The sequence below is a fragment of the Anguilla anguilla genome, chromosome 17 (assembly GCF_013347855.1).
Source record: "Anguilla anguilla isolate fAngAng1 chromosome 17, fAngAng1.pri, whole genome shotgun sequence".
In the NCBI taxonomy this organism is placed as follows: Eukaryota; Metazoa; Chordata; class Actinopteri; order Anguilliformes; family Anguillidae; genus Anguilla; species Anguilla anguilla.
Window position 1 is genome coordinate 11,283,768 of NC_049217.1, and position 23,031 is coordinate 11,306,798.

The 23,031-nt window shown below is 45.4% G+C and overlaps 1 protein-coding gene across 2 annotated transcripts in view; it reads left to right on the forward strand.

The window, feature by feature from the left end:
* The window catches only part of LOC118216704 (protein kinase C beta type), an 85,141-nt gene that overhangs the window by 58,869 nt on the left and 3,241 nt on the right, over positions 1-23,031 (forward strand). Inside the window, exons 10-17 of one of the 2 annotated variants that reach the window (XM_035398114.1) lie at positions 1,882-2,055; positions 3,165-3,256; positions 4,625-4,687; positions 5,394-5,532; positions 6,274-6,354; positions 7,441-7,548; positions 9,639-9,779; positions 16,456-17,113. In XM_035398114.1, coding sequence (XP_035254005.1) covers positions 1,882-2,055; positions 3,165-3,256; positions 4,625-4,687; positions 5,394-5,532; positions 6,274-6,354; positions 7,441-7,548; positions 9,639-9,779; positions 16,456-16,614 — 957 coding nt within the window. In that variant the 3' untranslated portion in view covers positions 16,615-17,113. Of the gene's footprint in view, positions 1-1,881; positions 2,056-3,164; positions 3,257-4,624; positions 4,688-5,393; positions 5,533-6,273; positions 6,355-7,440; positions 7,549-9,638; positions 9,780-16,455; positions 17,114-23,031 lie in introns of those variants that run through there. The other variant, XM_035398115.1, reaches the window with a different exon arrangement.

Consider the following 23,031-nt stretch of genomic DNA (forward strand, 5'->3'; position numbering starts at 1 on the left):
TGTTGCGTGAATTTGGGTTATTTTGGATGGTGGATCTGTGGACGAGGGCGGGGAATCCGCCTCATATCCGGCTGTCGTTAGTCAGCCCTGATCCGCAGAGCTTCTCCTCGCGTGTCAGAATTGTGCTACGTCGCTACGTCAGGAATAAGGGCTGTGTTTTTTCCTGACTGTGCAGAAACGGGGGGAGTGACGCGAGTTCTCGCCATCCTCTCCCGTTTGATGAACAGATGGTCCCTCCCCCCCCCCCCCCCCCCCCCCACAAACTAAAACATCCTCTTTCTCTATTTAAATGAGGAGCCTGGAAGTGCTGCCATGCTTTTCCAAGCGACATAAAACAGAAGCAAGTTGTTCCTGGTGATTTAAATACCATACATATTAATGAGGGAGTGAAAATAATTTTTTTTTGCCTGGTAGAATTTCTGTTGGTAATTGAAACTTTGGCCTATACGTAAATGATTAAAGAAATGAACAAATTAATGAATGAATGATCTCCTTACTCACCGAATGCGATTGCTTTTCACCAAAAAGGATTTTTGGAAAATCACAATAATGTTTAAGAATTTTTTAAAATACATTTCAAAATGTATAAATTTTGTGTGGGAGATCAGTGAGGGATGTTGGTGACAGATGTTTCGGTAGATTCTTTGCGATTGTGATAACATCTTTCAGACAGTCGGTTGACTGCTCTCCCTCAGTCTCACATCACCTCCCTCCCTCCCCTCTTACTTTCTCAGTTTCACTTTCCTTCTCTCTCTCTCTCTCTCTCTCTCTCTCTCTCTCCCTCTCCCCCCCTTTTGCTCTCACACATTTTATCTCAATATTTAAAATTCTAATGTGGAACTTTGGTATTGAGCGTTGTTGAGCTTGGCTTATGACAAGGCCCATTCAGGATTAAGAAAAGGGGAAAAACTGCTTCCACACATAGCCGCGCACACACAGCCACACACACATAGCCGCGCACACACAGCCACATACACACGCACACACCGCCACACATAGCGACACACACACACACACACACACACACAGCCACACACACATAGCGACACACGCACACACAGCCACACACACATAGCGACACAGACACACGCACACAGCCACACACACACACACGCACACACGCACACACGCACACAGCCACACACACACACACACAGCCACACACACATAGCGACACAGACACACACGCACACACACACACACACACACACGCACGCACACAGCCACACACACACACACACACACCGCATTCAAAACGAGTGAGGAGAAAGCCCTGGAGTCCCAGAGCTAATGCAGAGCTCAGATGCTACAGAGATGAAGGAATCAGTGTGGAGCCCACGGACATCCAGCTTTATTGCAGGCAGACTGCAAACAGGACTAACGTTTCCACAGCAGCCCGAGACACGCCGGTCGCCCAGACGTCAGTCTCGTTCGCGGTTTCGCTCGCGGTCGGGTTGGGTGTCCGTGGGCTCCAGACTCACTGCTTCATCTGAGCTCGCCGTCCCGTTCCGGGGAGCGCCGGATCGGCGCGGTATTCGGCTGATGCGCGGTGATCTCCTTTATGTTTGCTCAAGTATTACAGGTTTGTTGAGCCCACACCCTCTCTCAGACTAAGCAGCCTGAGATTGATCAGACTGCTTGCTCTGTTAAGGTTGTGCCTTTCCCACAGACAGAGACACATTAGTCTGTGCAGAGAAGTACTTGACCCTGATGAACAGGTATTCTGTGAGGAAAAAAGCAGCTTGACTTTACATTTGGCTTACAGTTTCAGTATCTCACTGCATATCATTTTAAACTAATGGCTGATTCAGTACTGGAATGTGAGTGTGAATGTCATTTCCTGTTTAAAAGGTGTGTACTTCCCCTCTCTCTCTCTCTCAGGTGCTGTTGGCAGAGCGTAAAGGGGTGGAGGAGCTGTATGCCATAAAGATCCTGAAGAAGGATGTGGTGGTCCAGGATGACGATGTGGAGTGCACCATGGTGGAGAAGAGGGTGCTGGCCCTGTCCGGCAAACCGCCTTTCCTCACCCAGCTCCACTCCTGCTTCCAGACCATGGTGAGAGCCTCACCCTAACCCTCACCCTAGCCCACCCCTAACCTTACCCCACCCCTAACCTTACCCCACCCTACCCCACCCCTAACCTTACCCCACCCTACCCCAAATACGCACCTCAAACCGCCTTTCCACACCCAGCTCCACTCCTGCTTCCAGACCATGGTGACAGCCTCACCCTAACCCTCACCCTACCCCACCCCTAACCTTACCCCACCCTACCCCAACTACACACTTCAAACTACCCTTACTCATCCAGCTGCACTCCTGCCTTCAGACCATTACTGAGTTATCCAAGGGCAGGTGCATTCTATTGTTGATGTCAGAGGATCTGAGAACTGTGTGTAGATGTCAGACTGCTCTGGGAAATGCTGTGCAGAAGATCATAGCAGCAGTAGAATGCTGAGGATCATGGGAGGTTTCCTCCAAAATGGTTCTTCAGGATCCTCAGAAAGCATAATCCCCCTCCCACTCAAGTTCCTCTGGATTAGTGTTCCCACGAAAACAGAGAAATTCAAATTCCAAAAAAAAAGACAAGAATAAAAACAATCTGTTTGGTTTGAAGGGGATTGGGGGTTGGGTGGTAAGAAAGGCAATTAACACACAAAGTAAAACCCCTCTGAATTAGCAGTAATAATATTCTGCAGAAATGTTATTGCTGGGTTTTCATATGGGAGTGGAAAGGGGTGGGGGTGTGCTGGGTTGAGGATTTAGGGATGAAGAGGGAGTGAAACAGAGTTTGGGGGGGGGGGGGGGTTGCGTAATAGCATTACATCTGTAAGCTGACATTATGCATAAGGGTCATTAGCATTGGCTGATTTGCAGTGGGAATCATTTCTGGAGGCCACAAAACTTAAACACTTTTTTCATAAGGAGAAACTCTTAAAAATGACTGAAATGAGTGCAGTCACTAGCCCTGTGATTGGTCAGGAGCACTAGCGATGCGTTACAGGGAATTGCTTCACTTTAATCTTCAGTATTAAAGGTAGAGGGGGGAGGAGATATAATGTCAGAATTAAAGCCAAGTGAAATGTTCAGTGGACTGTGACTCGCAAATACCGATTAGCCTGATGCTGAACAGTGACCACGGCTTCTCCCCTCTGTTCCTGCAGGACCGCCTGTACTTTGTGATGGAGTACATTAACGGTGGGGATCTGATGTACCAGATCCAGCAGGTGGGGAAGTTTAAGGAGCCGCACGCTGTGTGAGTATCAAACTCGGGGATAGGTTTCGGTTGGACAAACCGTGCCTGGTGTGGGTGGTGAACTTGGTGTGCGGGTAGGTAGGGATGGTGCGTTTGTGTTTCTGCGTGTGTGTGTAAGCCGGTGGCTATCGCCCCCTTCTGAGCGGGGCACCCTTTCGTGGAACTTCTGTTAACAGGAAACGACATCGGCCTTTCCTGTTCCACTTCTCAGGAGGCGGGCTCCAGTGGGATGAGCTGGGCCAGCCTTTTCACTGCAACGGCACTGCAGGCTTACACATTCTCTTATTTCTTTTGCCTTGCTGCCGTGGAAACACTCCTCCACTTCACACATCTTCTGTGACTTTTACACATTTTTATGTCGGTATCTGTTGTTAATTCTTGAAGATTGTCAGTTATGTAAGAGACAATGCACATCAAGGGTTGATTTTTTCGAAATAAGTCCTGATATAACTTCTCCCACTTATGTCATGGCTACTTGGCAAATAAGTTAATTATCTGCCACAAAATAAAATTGCATTTATTGTGCATATTTGTACATTACTAGGTTCAAACGTAGTTCTGAAAACAACGGCTATTAGTATCCTAGTAGCAACCGTAAACATACTTTAATTTCGCTGAGACCTTTGCCCATATCTCCTGGCTAATGTTAACAGTAGTTACCTACACAAGGCAGTGCATTCTGACTGAACTATACTGTATGAAATAGTGGTCATTTTACAGCAGTCATTATACTGAATTAATGACCACTCCTTGACCAATCGGAATCGAGTATTCAACAAAGCTATGCTATGAATATACAATTAGTGCAAGAAAGCATATATACAATGATGAAAAGGCTGCATAATATAAACAAAACTGTAAAACTTGAAAGTGTTTGGGTATTTCTAATGTCCTATGGTAATGCATTATATACATGAGGTGTTTTGTAATATAGGTGGTATATTTAAATAAACATGTTAGGTGAGTTGTGAATGTAAAGCTGGTTACATAAGGGGATTATTTTTACTTGTACACTCTGCTGAAGAGGGTTTCACTGCATCGCATTAGCGCTGATAGGTGTGACTGCAGCTTGGGGTCTCACGCCAAGTCTGAGACTGTGTGTGTGTGTGTGTGTGTGCGTGTGTGCGTGTGTGCGTGTGTTTGTGTGTGCCCTGTGTGCGTGTGTGTCTGTGTGTGTGTGCGTGTAGTGTGTGTGCGTGCGTGTAGTGTGTGTGCGTGCGTGTGTGCAGTGTGTGTGTGTGTCTGTGTCTGTGTGTGTGTGTGTGTGTGTGTGTGTGTGTGTGTGGCTAGCTTGTGATGTCACAATGGAGGCGTGCTGTTTGGAGGGGAGCACTCCAAAGCTGTAACATGTGGCTTTACTATTGGCAGGTTCTACTCAGCAGAGATTGCCATTGGCCTGTTCTTTCTGCATCTGAAAGGGATCATTTACCGGTGAGTGTTTGTAAGAATTCGATATATGTCGTACGGGCCTCCAGCCCTGGTACTGGAGAGCTGTTGTGTTCCCTAGAAACCAGGTGAGTTAACTGTGTAATTTATCACTCACACACCACAGCAAATCGGGGATCCAAGTGCTCTACAGTGTGTGATTATTTGTATGATAATAATTTTATGCATTTTCTATCATGCCAGTCATATGGGAACATCATCTGCAAATTGGGAAACTGTCACACGGGGGCATAGAGGAGTGTCTTACTCAACACCATTGACACATTTTAACCCCCCCCCCCCACCCCACCCCCCTCAAATAGGCCAGCTTCCTCCAAAGATTTCATTTTTGTCTTTTCACAATGAATCAATAACAAAATCACTATATCATTAGATACTGTATGCCATGGGAGGTTTCAGTTTTGAGACACTGAACAAGAAGAACAGCAAAGGAAAAATATATTTTAGTCCATTTAGGTTGAATAATTCATGCTTCACGCTATAAGAATATGAACTGAACATGGGTACGGAAAGTGGAGTGTGGTGTTGCTGGTGAGTGAGGTCGGAAGGTTGGAAGGTGGGAAGGTGATGTGTATGTGCGGACTGTCTCACTGTGCATCTGCCTGTCTCACTGTGCATCCGCCTGTCTCACTGTGCATCTGCCTGTCTCACTGTGCATCTGTCTGTCTCACTGTGCATCTGCCTGGCTCAGGGACCTGAAGCTGGATAACGTGATGCTGGACTGCGAGGGTCACATCAAGATCACCGACTTCGGCATGTGCAAAGAGAACATGTTGGAGGGAGTGACCACCAAGACCTTCTGCGGCACACCTGATTACATCGCCCCCGAGGTGAGTGTGTGTGTGTGCGTGCGTGTGTGTGCGTGCGTGTGCGTGCGTGCGTGTGTGTGTGCGTGTGTGTGTGTGTCCACGTGTGTGTCCCCGTGTGTGTGCGTGTATATGCATGTGTGTGTGCGTGTGCAAATGCGTGTGTGTGTCTGTATGTACATGCTTCTGTGTGCGTGTGTGTGGGCAGTGTGTATGTGTGTGTGTACATGTATGTGTGTGTGTACATGCATGTGTATGTGTGTGTATATGTGCGTACATGTGAGCACATGCATTATGTGTGCACATGCATTGCGCATATGTTTGTGTATGTTCTGTTTGTTTACATATGTGCATGTTTTTTTTGGCGTGTGCATGTGTATGCATGCATGTGTGTAATATGTATACATATGTGTATTATGTGTGTGTGCACATGTGCATCGAATAGGTATGTGCCTGTATGTGCATCTGTGTGATTGCGTGCACATACTCTCATCCCCCGGATCCTCAGCGTTAAGGACACCGGACGCCTCCGCACTCATTAACATTTTAAAGGACACCGTGCCAAGTAAGCGCTGTCAGTTCAGCGAGCAGCAGCCCGCGTGTATATGCCCTGTATTATTAAACTGCTCCCGCAGCGCGTCTGAAAAAGCCACAGCGCATGCTTTGATTTAGCCGGCGCTCTGTCGCACTCCGCTGTGCCTCCATTTTGTTTGCCGAGTGAATCCAGCCTGTGCCGCGGCCCTCTCTCTCTCCCCTGTCTCCCAGATCATCGCCTACCAGCCGTACGGCAAGTCGGTGGACTGGTGGGCGTTCGGCGTGCTCCTGTACGAGATGCTGGCCGGGCAGGTAAGGGTCACCGCGCAGCCGCGAGAGAGACGCGCCGGGCCCGACCCCGGGAACCGGGAGCCCGGCGGGCGTGGCGTCTCCGCCTTTAAAACGGGCTTTTCGGGAAGTCCTCCGGGTGCAAACTGCTCCCCCTCCCTAGGTCAGCTTTATTGTAATTGAAGGCGGCGTCTCTCCGGAGACGGGCGGGGCCGCTTCATGGCTCTCCGTCTCTGTGTTATTTATAAATAAACGTGGAGCGCGCGGGCGTCTCCGCGCTCGGTAAACACCGCCGGTGAAACCTCGGCAAATTGGGGCCCCCGCTTTGGGGGACTCGGGACGTGATTAACTCCTTATCTCTGAAGGCCACGAATCTCTCACAGAACAAAATGGCTGCCAAACGTTTACGGTCGTTTAGAAAGAGCGCGTTTTCTTTTTAACAGAGAACTCCGAAGCGAAACTCTTTGTGCGTTTCCTCATTTTGTTGCTGTTGTTTCAACTGGAGCTCTGAGACTATCCCAGCTATATATATGTGTGACTAAAGTTTTTTGTGGAAAAAATTGTATTACAGTGCAGTCATTTAAATGCTGTCTCGGAGAGACATGCTTCAACAGTTTTTTCCCACTGATAGGAACAGACGTTCAGTGACAGCAGTGCTCAGCTGAATCAGGTGGTTATAAATGCCTAGCAGGGAAGAAAGTGTTGAGTCTGCCCCCCCTTCCCTCCAAAATCAGGTGGCTGATTTGATTTCTGTACTGCAGTACTCCCTCCTGCACTATCTGCTGGTAGAACCCTACTATAATAATGAGCTCTGCAAATGTACATTTTCTCTGTAAATAATAATAAAGAAATGAACTTTATTTGTGAAGCACAGGTTCCAGTTGAAAAAATTTCACAAGAATAATAAAATACATTTTAAATAAAGGCAGAGAATAAATGGAACTAATACTTTGAAAAAGATACATTAAGAACTTGTGTAAAAAGGCCAAATAACAGAAAAGCACATAAAATTCAATGGTAAAATTCATGAAAGGAAAGACACGTTTTTAAAAATGTGGTTTTGCCGTGGTCTGTGAAGTGGTGACACGCCCAGTCCTTGTCCCCCTCCAGCCCCCGTTTGACGGAGAGGATGAGGACGAGCTGTTCCAGTCCATCATGGAACACCACGTGTCCTACCCCAAATCCATGTCCAAGGAGGCGGTGGCCATCTGCAAAGGGGTAAGTGCTCCAGCGACTGCAGCTGCAGTCCTGCCAGTCATTCCACACCTGCTGTCACGGTCATAATGACTCACTCCGAACTTTCTGGTGTCCATTCTGCCACTGCTGCTGGGGAACTAACTGTTCCATCCGTACTGACTGCGGTCCTTGGGACCGGGCCGCTACATCCAAACCTGACTGCGCAAGTCAGTTTGGTTTCTAGCTTTCTCAGACCAGGTTGTCATGTGATGTTTCAGATTGTACATTTATCAGAGGGAATTATAATTTTTTTTTAAACCATGAAGCATTAGCCAAAAATTGTTCCCGGACCTGACCCCTGAAATGTAATCTAGCAGAGCTCCGAGAAGAATCGAGCTGAATGACTGGAGTCATTAAAGATCCCGTGGCACTTCTCGTAAACAGTAGAGAGTTCCCCGGTGTCCTGGCCAAATTCCCAGCCTTGGCTCTCTCAAGCTGCCACCTAATCATCCCCCCAGTTTAATTGGCTCAGTAATTTACTCCTCCTCTACCTCAGCTGATGTGTGCTGAGCGTTCTGGTGCAAAATGGCTGCCGTGCACCACCAAGATGGGGGCTACACATTGGTGGCGATTGACGAGAGCTGTGATTGTGAGACACAAGGCCCCTAAATCCAGTGCATTATAACATCATTCTTTGTGCATTATAAATTTGTGTGTGTTTCCGGTCTTCGGTTCCTGATATTTTTCTAGCTCCGTACTCAATAGATTCTTGTTTCACTAGTTTGAGTCTTTGCGATTGTGTTCTGCATGTTTGCCCAATGTTCCTGCTAGGCAGTACTCAGGACCTTAAGGCCCCAGCAGTTTTTAGCATTGTTCTTCTTAATGGGGAAAAACCAGTGTGGATGAATGGGCAGTGACACATTGGTGCAGCAGAGCCGAAATAAATACAAAATGCAAAACCCAGCCATCTCTTGACCTCTCCCTCAAATGAACGTGTGCGTAGAAGCCCCTCCCCTCCTCATGCCGGCGGCTGCCATTTTGTCACGGTAGCGTAGTTAGGCGGTACATTTTTTTGGGAGGGCGTTGGTGACGTGAGCAATTACACTCTGCATTTACCGGTGAGCGGGTCCGCCCCGTCAGTGCCCTCATCTACGGGGTGGACAGGGGGCTGCTGGGAAGGCTCGCGCGAGCGAGGGCCGTGAGATCCTAATTACAGCATCGACGCGGTTGTAGCAGTAATAACTTTTCTGAGCGCCGGTGAGAGAGAGCCTCTTTTGCAGAAGCGTCCTCAGTCAGGCTTGAAATGAAGCGTCTTGTTCCGGAAAATTTCACCCCCCCCCCCCCCCCCCACCTCAAAAAAAAGGCATCCGGGCTCATTCTGAAACCTCCAGAGCCATTCTCACGTCTTTAATGTTTTAATATTTTTTTGTGATCCCTCTTGCCTTTTTCAAGAAAATATTTTTCTGACATGGTAGCCATTTTAGATGCGTCCAAGCAGAGTCTTATAAAAGTTGAGGTACGGGATTGATTCGCCCTTTCATAAGAACACAAGAACACACAACCACAAGAACAGGATATTCAGCCCATCTAGGTTTTCCATTTTATTGGATTTGAACTGCCCAACTGTCTTTGCCTTTATTACATGACCGGACAGGATGTTCCACACATTGGCAACACTCATCCTGAAGAAATATATCCTGATATTCATTTGGAAGTTACCCTCTGCTAATTGACATCCCCTTTGATTTACTGGTAGAACCTGTTAATCCTTTTTATGAATTTAAGCACCTAAATCAAATCCTTCCTTAGTCTCCTTTCACTTTTAAAGTATCTTAAATCTTCCCTCATAACTTTTAAACTGCAACAAATTTAGTTTCCCTTCTTTGAACTTTCCCCAGAGCTTCTACATCCTTATTGTAGTGTGGTGCCCAGAGCCGGATGCTGTACTCTTTGGCCAGACAAAGGCGTTGTATAACTGACAGTGTAAGACCCTCCAGTTTAAAAAGAAACTTTTAGACACCCGTGTGCCTTCCTCAGGGCTAGCTGAAGTAATTACGCACTCCGCTTGGTAAATTGACCCAATTGGTTTACTTAAGGGCATTCTGCAGCGCTGACCTTTGCCCTCTTTGCAGCTGATGACCAAGCATCCTGCCAAGAGGCTGGGCTGCGGGCCGGAGGGGGAGCGGGACATTAAGGAGCACGGCTTCTTCCGTTACATGGACTGGGAGAAGCTGGAGAACAAGGAGGTCCAGCCGCCATTCAAACCTAAAGCAGTAAGTGCAACACCCAGCCCCTGGCCACGCCCCCTATACAAACCCCTCTGGTACCTCAAACCACGCCCCCTATACAAACTCCTCTGGTACCCCAGACCACGCCCCCTATACAAACCCCTCTGGTACCTCAAACCACGCCCCCTATACAAACTCCTCTGGTACCCCAGACCACGCCCCCTATACAAACCCCTCTGGTACGCCAGACCACGCCCCCTATACAAACCCCTCTGGTACCCCAGACCACGCCCCCTATACAAACCCCTCTGGTACGCCAGACCACGCCCCCTATACAAACCCCTCTGGTACCCCAGACCACGCCCCCTATACAAACCCCTCTGGTACCCCAGACCACGCCCCCTATACAAACCCTTCTGGTACCTCAAACCATGCCCCCTATACAAACCCCTCTGGTACCCCAGACCACGCCCCTATACAAACCCCTCTGGTACCCCAGACCACGCCCCCTATACAAACCCCTCTGGTACGCCAGACCACGCCCCCTATACAAACCCCTCTGGTACCCCAGACCACGCCCCCTATACAAACCCCTCTGGTACCCCTGACCACAACCTCAGCCCCCTGATCAATCCCCTTCTATAAACCCTGTCCGGACCCACGACTGTACCTCCTTTAAAAGCCCCACACCCTGGTCACATTCTTTTTTTTAAACGAACACCCAACTGACCAAATCCCCCACCCCTGCCCAGCACAGTGCAGGCACCCTGGAGTCACAGGTAAGTACTGTACACACCCCAGCTCTCTTTGAGCTCAGTCCACACAGGTGCACAGCGGCCTGTGTCCTCACCTGGAGGAAATATCCTGGGGCCCCCACCATAGCTATGTCCCCGGGCCCCCAGACAGAGCTTCGCAACGGAGCCCAAACAGGAGAGAGTTCGGCCAGAGCGTCGCGGTATTGAGAGGGTCCAGGAGAGTACGTTCTGGTGAGGGGACAAAACACAAGTGACCTGTCTTATCTGTGGTTTTGGTTTTAAATTTTTTTTTTTTTAAAAGCTAAAAAAAATAAATAATAAAAAATCAAGATCCAGTTACAGAACACAAAGAACTTACTACTATTATAAAACTGTGCTGAAGCCATTTAGGATTGGAGCTGGTTTAACAAGCATGCAGTTTACAGAACATTACGCTCTGCGAGCTGTTGATTGGTTTCAACAGCTACAGCCGTTCTGACTTTCAGGTACAAGGGAAGAATTTTTTTTTTCTCGGATATCAGGGGCATTATCCGTGACATGATTCAGCATAACGCGAAATCTCAGAAAGCACTTCACTGTTCTGCTTCAAATGCTTAATGTTGAGCAGATGAATTCAATGGATCAGACACTCATTTGTAAAATAAAATAAAAATAAAATAAAAAATAATAAGCTGAGGGGAGATGACGCTTCCTCAGACAGACAGAGCTCTTGATGATGACACGCAGGTCTGAAGCTGTTATTGGCCCAGACCTCTCTGCCCCCCCTTTGATCCCAGTTATCCAGCGGCTGCTGATTGGCATTTAGTTTGACAGCGGGTCCTTGGGGGGCGGGGGCTGTTGCCAAGCAGAGGTGTAATTGGCTTGTTAGCAGAGTGCGGGCGGGAGAAAGCGCCGGCGAATTGTGTGCGGCCGAACCCTCTGCGGCCGCGGCGGGCCGTCAGATAGCGGACGCTCCGCGGCTCGGCCTGCGCCGTCGCCATTACCGCCGCGCGAATGGGATCCGCTCGCCCGCCCGCCCGCCACGGAGAGTCTGAGAGGCTGCTCGTCCGTAAAAACAAAAAGATTCAGCAGCTGTGTGTGTGTGCACGCTCGCGCGTGCGTGTGTGTGTGTGTGTGTGTCTGTGCATGCACGCTCGCGTGTGTGTGTGCGTGTAATTGTTTTCCCTCTATCCTGTCAGACAAGCGCAAAGTCCCCCTTGTCAGTGAGAAAGGAAAGCTAGTGCGGTTTTACAAGAGGGATGAAGATGCCAGGGCTATATAAAAAAAAGGCATACTGTGCAGGCCTTTTACCTTGAAAATGTTATAGAGTAATCATGCTAAGTCATATCTGCAATGCACTGGTAATCTCTGTCTTTTCGCACTTTTGCACCTTTTCCTTTATTTGTATTTCTAAAATGTGTTTGGGACATTTCTGGGCATGGCGCTCTTTTCTGTGTAGGGAAGGATGGGTGTGGCAGCAGAGCCTGTGGTTTGGGATCAAATTTCAGAGTGTTTGTCGCCACCTAACCTAGCTGCTGCAATGGCGGTGGTAATGAAGCCCAGCGAAGCCAAAAGACAACCCGACAGCGCTCGTTCAAGAACTAGAGTTAACCTTGGAATTGCTTTTCCTCTGTGGCGTCAGCGGAAGTTCGCCAAGGGGATGAAAAAGCGATTCGGAGTTGGCCTGTTTTCTGTTGAACCTATATGTAACGTTACCTCTGCCTATCCAGCTAGCTACGTTAGGTAACTAGATGAGCAAAGTCGGATACTCGGGGTAAGTTAGCCGGATAGAAGATGGAGGAAGAGACTTTCTTGATTGTAAACACGGGACTGTAGCAAGGCTAAAAAAATCCTGCATAGTATACAGTAGTGTAGTATACAGTAACCACACCTAAGTATGGTTGACCCTTTATATCAGCCAAAGCACAGAGTAGCTTGGTTCTGTACTCCCCTGTCCACATCTGAACAAAAGCTTCGAAATTTGCAATTTGTTTTCTGATTCTCTCGGTTGTTCACAGCTTTGAAGGCTACACTTTGCCCTGCAAGCTGGAATTTAGCACCACAAGTGGCAATTTTCAGTTCTTATCTTTCGCTGCTTAATTTCACTAGCTGCACCATTATGTAACAATGGAGCAGTACTGGAAATAGTTCCAAAAATATATATTTTGTCGTGCTTAATTAAATCTCTTGAACTATTTCTGTACCGTTGCTGATCCATTTGTCATAAAAACTTGTCCAAGCTCTAAAAACCTTGCTCTGCTCTGGGGGTTAATAGGGGGGTTAATGGCCTCTGGTGTGGGTCCGACACCAGGCCCCCGCTTTCCCAAGGTCATGTGGAGGTCAGCAGAGCGGTGTCCCACAGTGAGAGAGATGTGATCACATGTTCGCGACCAATCACCCGCAATCACCTCCTCATCATTCACCTCCTGATGTAGAACCTTCCCCCCCCGCTGGGAGAAATCAGTGTTAGAAGGAGGAGAAACGGGACAGTCAGAACAGTTCCAGTGCTGCTGGCGACCGGCCACGAGACGTAAAAGCACCTTTTAGGGCGAAGCGAGCTGTGAAGGTCTCTGCCGTTTCACTGGCTGGGCTGCTGGGGAAGGGCCTTTCTGACTGCCCTCCTTTCAAACCCCCCTACCCAACAGAATGAGAATAATAATAATAAGAAGAAGAAAACAACCATTATTATTATTATTATTATGTTTTGAATATTGTATTGTATTTCATAACTATTACTAGTAGTACTACTATAACTAGTAGGACTAACAGATTACAGACTTGTATAGATTCTTTTTAGTCTGCAAATAATTTCCGAAGGAGCAGCAGAAATTAAATAAGATAGGGGGAAATTTATAGAGGGATAACTGGAGGTACAGGTACTCCAAAGGGAAGGGAATTAGTACAAAACACAGGCCCAGGGATGGAGAGAGACTCGCTGCTGATTGGTGGATTAGTGGAGCTGTCTGAGGATGTTCATCTCTCTGCCCCCGTGTGTCGGCAGGATGTGATGTGATGCGACTCTTGTGCCCCCCCCCCCCCCCCCCCCCCGGCCTCTCTCCGTTTCCACGGTTATCTCAGGTTTACTGCGTCACAGTCCCACCAGCCCGCTCTCTCTCTCTCTCTCTCTCTCTCTCTCTCTCTCTCTCTCTCTCTCTCTCTCTCTCTCTCTCTTTCTCTCTCGCTCTGTTTTCCTCTTGTTCTGAAGGACAGGAGAATTAGGGCTGCTGGGGGAGAAGAAGGGACAGATAGAGAACAGGCAGATAAAACAGCTGAGAAGAGATCAGGTCACCAAAATGATGATAATGGGTTCGGTTTCTGGGATCGGGTTAGGGCTAAGGTTACAGTTAAGGATAAGGTGTTAGATTATTGTTAAGTAAGGAACTGAAATATGCTCTTAGTCAGCAGTGTCCAGTCTTATCGGATAAGGGATAAGGGATCGGACACAGTAAATTATTCAGTGTTATATCAGCTGTAAAATGTACATTTTTGCTCTGAGTGAGCAAAGTTGTCCCCATTTGGATTCATACAGAATAAACTCTGTTATGAGTTAAATACATTTTTTTTACTGTGCACCTGATTCAACTAATCAACTAATTATGTTCTTCAATCAAGGCCTTGACGCATAGAATCAGGTGTTTTAGTGTTAGGCTAGAACAAAATCTTAGACGCTCCTGGTCTAAGTAATCGTCAAAATGGCCGCTCCCCAGTGTCCTCACAGGCCGCCACAGGCTTAGCCACGGTGGCCCGTTCCCACAGCAACAGCGGTGAGCCCCCTGACGCTAATCGCCGGTGACGGGCGATTGAAGAGAAGGACGCCGAAAAGGACGCCTCAGTTTGTGGTTTTTGACCGATGTTCGGTGACCAGGCAGCTGTGACTCCGCGGGTCTCTCTGGGAAGAACGTCCCACTAACCCAACCAGCCGCTCATAATCTAATAAAATTACTCACAAGTCTGACGTCGGCAGCGATCGGTTTGGAAACGCAGGGAAATGAACGGAGCCGGGTGGACGCGACCTCATTTTAGAAATTATTTTTGGAGTTATTTAATTGTTATAAGGTCTGCTCCGCCGAACCTGCGGCCGAAGGTAACATGCTCATTTAGCGTCTTCAGCTCCGTTGGCTCGTTCCTCACGTCTGACAGAACGCAGGTTGCGCAGGGTTTGGTTGCGTCTGTGCTGACCCGACCGCGACACAGAAAGGCTGAGCTTAACCCCCTTCCCAGAATTCCCAGGCGGCGTGGTTTCATTTGTGTGTGGCACACATCCTTGTGTAGAAAGCAGATCTCCGGAGGACGAGGCTAACTGATGACATACGAAGTTGACAATGTTCGTGGCCTCAGAGATGGGCCGATTTTAGCATGTCCAGCTACATCACATGCGTTACAGGTGCCGTTTTTTTCTGGTCACTCGCATGCCGAAGTACAATTTTTCTGGGCTTTTATTTTGAACGTGACTTTGTTGTGATGGACTATGTCGCGTCCTGGTCCTAGCTTCCAGACACGTAAAGGTTTATGAAAGTGGGTGGACTCCAGTGGGCCGGAGTCCAGCTCTCATACTGCACAGCGATCTCGGTTGTGCAATATGATCTCATGATGTGAAACCACCGTCCAGCCGCCAATCACTTTTTTGTGTTTTACTTCATGTGCATAGCTGCCAAAGTCCTTTCATTGTTTTATTTGTTTCATTAAAGAAAGAGGGTGTAATGTTGCAAAAAAAATTATTTCAGTGTGTGTTTTATGGATTGGTGTACTCTGTGCACACACTGAATAAGATAGCCTCTTGTTGATTTGATCTAATCAGGACCCTCAGAAGCAGCTGTGAGGCTCTTGGGCTGTCAGCCAATGAACTGCTTATGTGAGCTGGTTTAGAGGTGCCCCTCTAAATCCCTGGTCACACTGGGAACAATAACAATAATTAATGACTATAAGGATAACCATCCATCATTTGCTAGCATTCACACCAGAGAACTTTTTTTTTCTATCCAATGAATTCTACTCAACACTCTCACAACCTCTGCATAATTTTCTTGAAATGGCACTGCTTGTTTTGATACATTTTGTCAGTGGGACACTCTATTAAAAGGAATTGCTGCAAACAAGATCCCAGCAGTTGCCGTGGTTGTGATACAAGGTCAGGTTTGTAGTTAACATTCTGATGTTAACCCGACCCTAATCATTAAATTCAAGTAATTTCCATATTTTTAACATTACGGTTATTGATGTCTTCGTCATTCTTGGTGCGACCAGGTCTTAAGCTCTCTGAGAGGGCTTAGTAGAAAAAGAGGGCTTTCCTTTTCCTGGATGCTAAGCCTCAGATATTGTGGATTTAGCTAGCTGCTAAGGTTGTTCTTTATAAAACTTAGAATCACCCTCTATGCCTCTTAAGGTGAAAGACAGCCTTAATTTGTTGTTACTTTACACCAGAGTTACAATGAATATAAATCACCTCACACTCACACACCCTGTCTCTGTTTTAGCCATGGAGAGTGGGACTCCAAAAAATTAAGCCCAACGAATTTTCCCTTGCAAGGAATGTTGGGCATTTATCCCAAAATTCTGAATTACCTTCTTAGACAACATTTCCTGTCAGGCAGAATTGGTGGGCTTAATTACTACGAGCCATGTGCTATAAGTCACTAGCTGGTATGAATCAAGCGCTTTGCTACCCTCTGATTGGTTGGTATCAGTGAGTGGCCGATGACATGCAGTAGTCCTGGCCACTTATTGGAGGGTTCACTCTCCTGTCACTATGACACCACCTCCACATGTCCCCATGGCAACAGGCTTGTAGATTTACTTGGTTTATCTACAAGCCTCTGTGATCCCAAGTTTCCATTACCCATCCACAGTCCTCATTTTGCTTTCATCTGTTCTTTTTTTCCCCTTCTTCTTTCCTTCCATTATTTTATCCACCTCAAACCCCATCACATCCCTCTCTTTTTTCTTTTTTTCCTTTTTTCTTGTTTTTTTCCCCCCCTCCTTCCTTGCAGTGTGGCCGGGACGCCGAGAACTTTGACCGTTTTTTCACGCGCCACCCACCGGTGCTGACCCCGCCCGACGAGGAGGTCATCAGCAACCTCGACCAGGACGAGTTCCAGGGGTTCTCCTTTATTAACCCCGCGTACCCTCCCCAGGAAGCCCAGAGTTAAGGACTCTCAAAAAACAAACAAACAAAAAAATTAAGCATGAGCCTCTTAGCTGAAATTGAATACCTGTTCATATGCATGTGCACAGTTATCAACATGTACATATAAAAAGAAAATGGAAAAAAAAAAAAAAGCCGGTAACATTTAGAACTGACAGGTTTGAATGTTTATCAGTGCAAATAACCACTAACAATATCATGTGGGACTTCTGTTAGACCTAAATTCAGTTTTATCAGCGAATGAACACATTATAATCAAGCTATTGACCTGCTAGGTAACCCTTATGTTTGCTGAATGTACGCACCTTATTTGCTTTTATTTGTATTTTTCACAGAACGCAACACATTCTTCTTTCCCGTTGTCAATCATTCCAGCCTATGCAATGTTGATTGCATAGCATTTTGTCTTTTGTCTGATTATGGAACCCCATAATCACCAGCTTCTCTGACCTTTAAGTAATATCTGGGAAATTAAATGTTGCCGTATGGCTTTGTTCATTTTATGAATTTTTTTGTTTTATGGAATGAAGGCTGTTCCAGAACAAAACCAAATCTGGGACTAAAAAAAAAGAACAAAAAATTTGCATGAGCTCTCTTAAACAATGTAGTTAGATTGAGACTATAATTATATTTAATCATATAATAATATTATAATCATACACACACGAGTGATTAAAAACAGGGTTGTTTATTTATTTATTATGTTTTGGTTTAAGCATGAAAAGATTATGTTTAAAGGATGAAATCATTCAATTCTTTTGTCACTGTAAAATGGCACTCAGCTGTAGCTGCTTGTAAATAGTAGCTCCATTGCGCTTCCTCTTAAAGAGACAGAAATCTCACCCCTAGCTCCGCCCTCTCAGTGCACATAAATAATATACACCCCTGGGAAGAAAGGGAGTGGGAAGAAACGTTCTGCCTTCTCATCATTGTCTGTGACACTTTATCTACTAGGCTGGCTCATTATACCCCTTTCCCACTGTAGAACTGGAATCAGGCTGGCTCATTATACCCCTTTCCCACTGTAGAACTGGTACCAGGCTGGCTCATTATGCCCCTAACCCACTGTAGAACTGGAACCAGGCTGGCTCATTATACCCCTTTCCCACTGTAGAGCTGAACCAGGCTGGCTCATTATACCCCTTTCCCACTGTAGAGCTCTGACCATTGTCATGACTAAAGTGGATGGGGTCAGAGGTCAGGGTGGTATGAACAGTGTGTGCGTGTGCGTGCGTGTTTCGAAGAGAGAAGAGGTCTACTAGAAAAAGAATGTGACAGAGGGTACAAGACAGAAAAAGAAAGAGAGAAAATGTGAGAGAGTCAGAGTCTGAAAGAAAAGTGAAGGAACAGTGCCTGTAATGTCTGACAGCCCTGGGCCTATACCCAGGAGAAAACTAAAATGGCATTGTTTGGGCATCCTTATTCACTGTTGGCTAGTACTGGGTCCTGCTCCCCTGGTAAATTCTGGGAGGCAGAGACAGTGATGTTGGGCACCAGGCACACCTAGGTTTTGACTGAAGAGCTTTGGTTTGGAATAGGACATGCCCAGCTAAAGTTCCCTTTAGAGTATTCGATAAATAACTTCCATGGCAAATGTTTTAAATGCATACACTGCGTGCATTGCATGATTCAGATTCAGGTTGCTGGTAAAAGCTTGTACATCATTTATAAGAGCAGCCAGGAAGGGATGACACATAAACACCCACACACAGCTGTGCGAGAGTCTTAGACCAGTTTTGATTGAAGTTTTACTCAGATGTGTAAGAAAGCTGAAAAGTTGAACTCGGTGTAAGTGCTCCTTGAGGGAAAGAACATCTGCTGGAGTACTGCACAACATACCTTAAATATACCTTATAGTTGGCATGTCATTCCTTCAAAAAACTCAGAAATTCGTCTTGGGAAAAGAATTATCTCAAACTCCTGTGGAATGAGGTTCTAGGCTCCTTTTCGGACTTACCACAGGTTTTTACATTTTTACATTTATTCCCATGAATATCAATTCAGGTCCAGTGATATGCTACACATACACAGACACACACACTTAACTGTTCTCTTGTGTGGTGTAGTGCACTTAGTATGCAGGACGTGTCTCTTCCTCAGAAATGCTATTTTCTTTGTCTGCAGCCAAGGCTAATCCGTGGTCGACAGTACTGAGCAAGCTTTGCAGTGCTGACAAGGGTTTGGTTCTGTAACTCCCACAGTGACCACACAGCCAATCAGACACCAGTCTCCCACCTTCCGGAGAAACAAATTCCCCACCAATTACAACTGGAAATTACTGTCCACCGTTACAAACTGATACAATTCTCCCAGTCTACTTCTGTCATCTGCAATGGTCATTTTCTAGTTGTGGAAACTATCTGTGAATGACTGCTATTTCGTATCTTATCTGTATTAGTATGAAGGACAAGTGTGGCGAGCACAGCTGCTGAATGACCACGTTTCTGCTGTTTTTCTTTTTTGCCGTTTGCTTCAGCCTCTGCTGTTAATTACACATTTAATTGCTTTAATTAGCATAATCACTTATTCAGATTTACCCATTTCCACATTTGTACAAATGAGCAAAAAATCAAGGATTATGCTAGTGCCCTCTCTGTATTTAAGAACTAGTCTACTGCCGTGTGTTTGTATGTTTAAACATACAATTTCAATATTTAAATATACATTTTAACCTGTCCACACAATTTTTACGTCCCAGGTTAAAATAAACACTGCCAGCTTCCCACTGTCCTTGAAATTAAACGTAAAAAATATATATCAATTTTGCTTGCTGATTAACTAGGTTGACAAGCATGATACAAGCATATCAAGCCATGCTACATCAATGCGCTAGCAAATTGAATAGCATTCCACAACCAGAAGTCAAATACCACAAGTAACTTCCTTCTAAATTTATGTCCATCTCATAAACATTTTCCCCGAAGTAGCCCTTGCTATTGTACCAAAACGAATTCATGAAAACCTTACAGTTGCCCTTAAAATGTCATTGAATAGTTGGGGAAAACATGAACCTGCTTTTATTTTATCTTATTTGTTATCTTTTATTTTACCAGGAAAAAAATCCATCAAGTCTTTTATAAAGGGGGCCAAACATAGTCAACAATAATAATGCCAGTAAGGTACACTGTAAAATGTCCGAAGTAAATTCAACTCCAGCAGTTTGTCCTGCTCTGTTCCAGACCATTCTGTGCTGAGAGTGCAATTAACACGGGACATTTTACTGTGATTGACTCTGATCAAGAGTCTGATCAAGAGTCAATTATAGTTGTTTGATCAAGAGTCAATTGTAGTTGTTTCACATTCCTGCCAAAATCAGTGTTTAGTTTATTACAGGGCTTTAATATGTTTGTGTCTCAGAGCAGTGTCAAACTATATCAGTATATGCATATGTGCTCAGTATTGTAAACAAAAAAGGATGTTTATAGTTTATTTGTGGATTTAAAAAAAAACTAATAACTCCATGTTATACTTCAACATATTAAGAGCCTTGTGCATGAATTATTAACTGAAGACTGTGATCTCATGCTATATTTGACCATCAGCGCTTAAGTGAATGCTTCGAGTTATTGTGTGTGCTGTGTACACTATATCTCAAATGCTATTAATGTGCCTGAGTGTTTTTATTTTTTCATAAGGCATGAATGAAATAAAACCTCAACATGATTGGCTTTCTTGAGAATTACTTTTGACAACAAAAAAAAACTTAAATGTGCAATGACCACATGTCCAAGTTTACCTTATTCCATTCCAGCACACTTAAAATTATGGGAAATTATTGTCGGAAAAATAGAAAATTGGACTATAAAATTAATTTAAATGGCCATCCGTCACTGTGCCAGTTCTGGTACTGTCTTGGAGAATCACACAACTGTGCCCAGAACTCGTATTCACAATCTCCAGGGTAAAAAGTTAGACTTAATCTTGCGATACTGCGGGTGTGTAAAATTGGCCAGGTTGTTTTACCCAGGGAGGCAGCTGCAGCTCTTGACTATGTTTATCTTTCATGCGGACACATTCTCACTTTGTGTAACAGTGACATGCATTGTGCGGATACATATTGAGACCCACTCTTGATCAACTGACGACTACAGATGTAAAGGAGAGAGACACGTTGTAGACTAACTAAGCTTTATATTTCACATTTACATGTTTCTGAATAGATTTGCAGTAGGCTACACCTCTGGGCTGGTTCACTAAAGAAAATTATAGTAGGCCTACATGCTTGGAATACACGATTATCGGCTTTTGTTTTCTGTCTGCACATCTTGCAAGGGGAAGTGGAGAAACAACGCTTTGCAATGACCTAACAGTCGTTATGACGACGATGATTGTAATTAAAGCCTGGATTACTGCAATTAGTGTCGATATTGTGATTGTTCTTTCTATTATTAGAGGCTGTAGTCTACGTATGATTGAAGGCAATCTCTGCTTTGCAGATCATTTAAAAAAATAAAATAAAAATGAAAACGTAGAATCTTTGGTTTATGTTCGACGTTGCCGTACGTGCCCCTCGTTCGGCACGTGGATGCTAATTAATTCAGAATCTGGCAGCCTCAAATTTAAATGAGTCAGTTAGCGCTGCGCGGAGCTTATCAGCCCGAAACAGGTCACCGTTTGATACGGCTATTCTCCGGAGCGGCTGACATCAGCTCAACCGTAATCCGCTCGTTCTGGAAAGCCCCGCGCCTCAAAAGGCACAGAAATGAAAGAATCGACGGTTAGCATTGAACAGCGCGGCTAGATTAGCGCCCACAGTTCCGCATAAGTTGCGTGCCACCGTGCGTCATCTTCCCCCCCGGTATGCGTAAGGAAAGATTTCCGCCCCATCGTGACAAATAAACGCCCGCAAGGGGTTTAATGTTTATACTTCCTGCGGCAAATATTGGGCGGAAAGGTTTAATGTATCTTGTTTAGATTACACGTGATCACTGTCGTTTCTGTTAAGATTCCTTTTGTTCAACTGTTCTGTCCTGATGCTACACAGCACTCAAATTACAGTCAAACTGCCCCCATTCTCAGTGTAATAATGCCAAATACCAGTAATCAGCTTTTGGAAATTTACACACAAATCCTTACATACAATCCTTTCAGAATTAACAAAATGTCAACTCTGTAGTTTTCTGCTGTCAGGTCGATCTGGGTGTCTGACCTTCGGAGAATGCTACAGACGCAAACTGTAAACTCGCCTTCCCTAGAGGCCGTGGTTGAATGATGTCAGGCAGTCTGTGAAGGTTATCCATTTTGTACCTGGCTGGCCCAGATGTTCTACCACACATCTTCTGTGTACACGCCAGATGGTCAGCTCTGGCCTTTTCCATCCTCTGCACCTGTTTATCCTCTGCAGCGTTATTAAAGTAGGTTTGAAACCAGACTGAAACTTGAGTCTATTAATTGGCGCCAAACCAAATGTTTGCTAGCCTCTTTTATGAAAGTTGGCCCGTCCTTAAGTGGCCCACTGCGCTACAAGCTAACAAAAGTACAGAAACGTATCAGAAGTGTTGAAAGAAATTCATTTTCGAAACATTCAATGAGCTTCATTTCAGCATTTGAGATTTGGTTCTAAACACCAACTAAACCATAAAATGACAAAGTAGCCTGTTCATCAAAACTATTTATTTATATTCTGGTCTTGCCACAGTAGAGAAATATGCCTTTACAACTTAATGTAATGAAATGGAATTAAATCATTATAAATATTTCTATTTGAGTTTACTCAAATTAACCCACCTGCTAAGGGTGATGCTACACTGAGTAGCAATATAGGCCGCAGGTGACCAGGCACTGCAGTGGAGCTGATGCCCAGGTCCCTGCACTGGACGTGGGCCTTGTGTACACCCCACCCTGGGGATGAACTGGGCCTGCAAGGGAAACGAAGCAGAGGTAGGATGTGAGCTGTTATTTCAGCTTTGCCTTAAACCTTCTCTCACTGACACTATTCAGGATCTATTTCTCTCTTTTTTCTGTGTCAGCTCATGCCTGTAAATCTGAAAGGTTTTCAAATTCTTATTATAGTTTGTACATTTTTCTGTTGTGGCCTGGGCTTGTTCTGCACCACTGACTGAGTCACTGTTTTTCATTCCCTTTCTATAAATGTGTCCTTTCTCGGCCTTCATTCCCCTGAAATGTCCTGTCAGTTTCTGCTTGTCTCTCAGTAGTTCAGTTGAGGTGTGTTCTGACGGTTTATTTCTCCCTTGTGCATTCATGAAAATGACCAGGGCAGCTACACCCACGCAATGCAATTAGCAATGCAGAGTGTTTCAGAAGCAGGGCATGCTCAAATAAGATATGTAGATGACAACTTAGAAAATAGTCGTCCACTCACGGAGTGATCAATAAAATACAAAAACATTAAGTTGGAGTTTAGTTGTCCCCTTAAAAAGCTGACTGCATTCAAATGACAAAAACAATTACAGGCGAAATA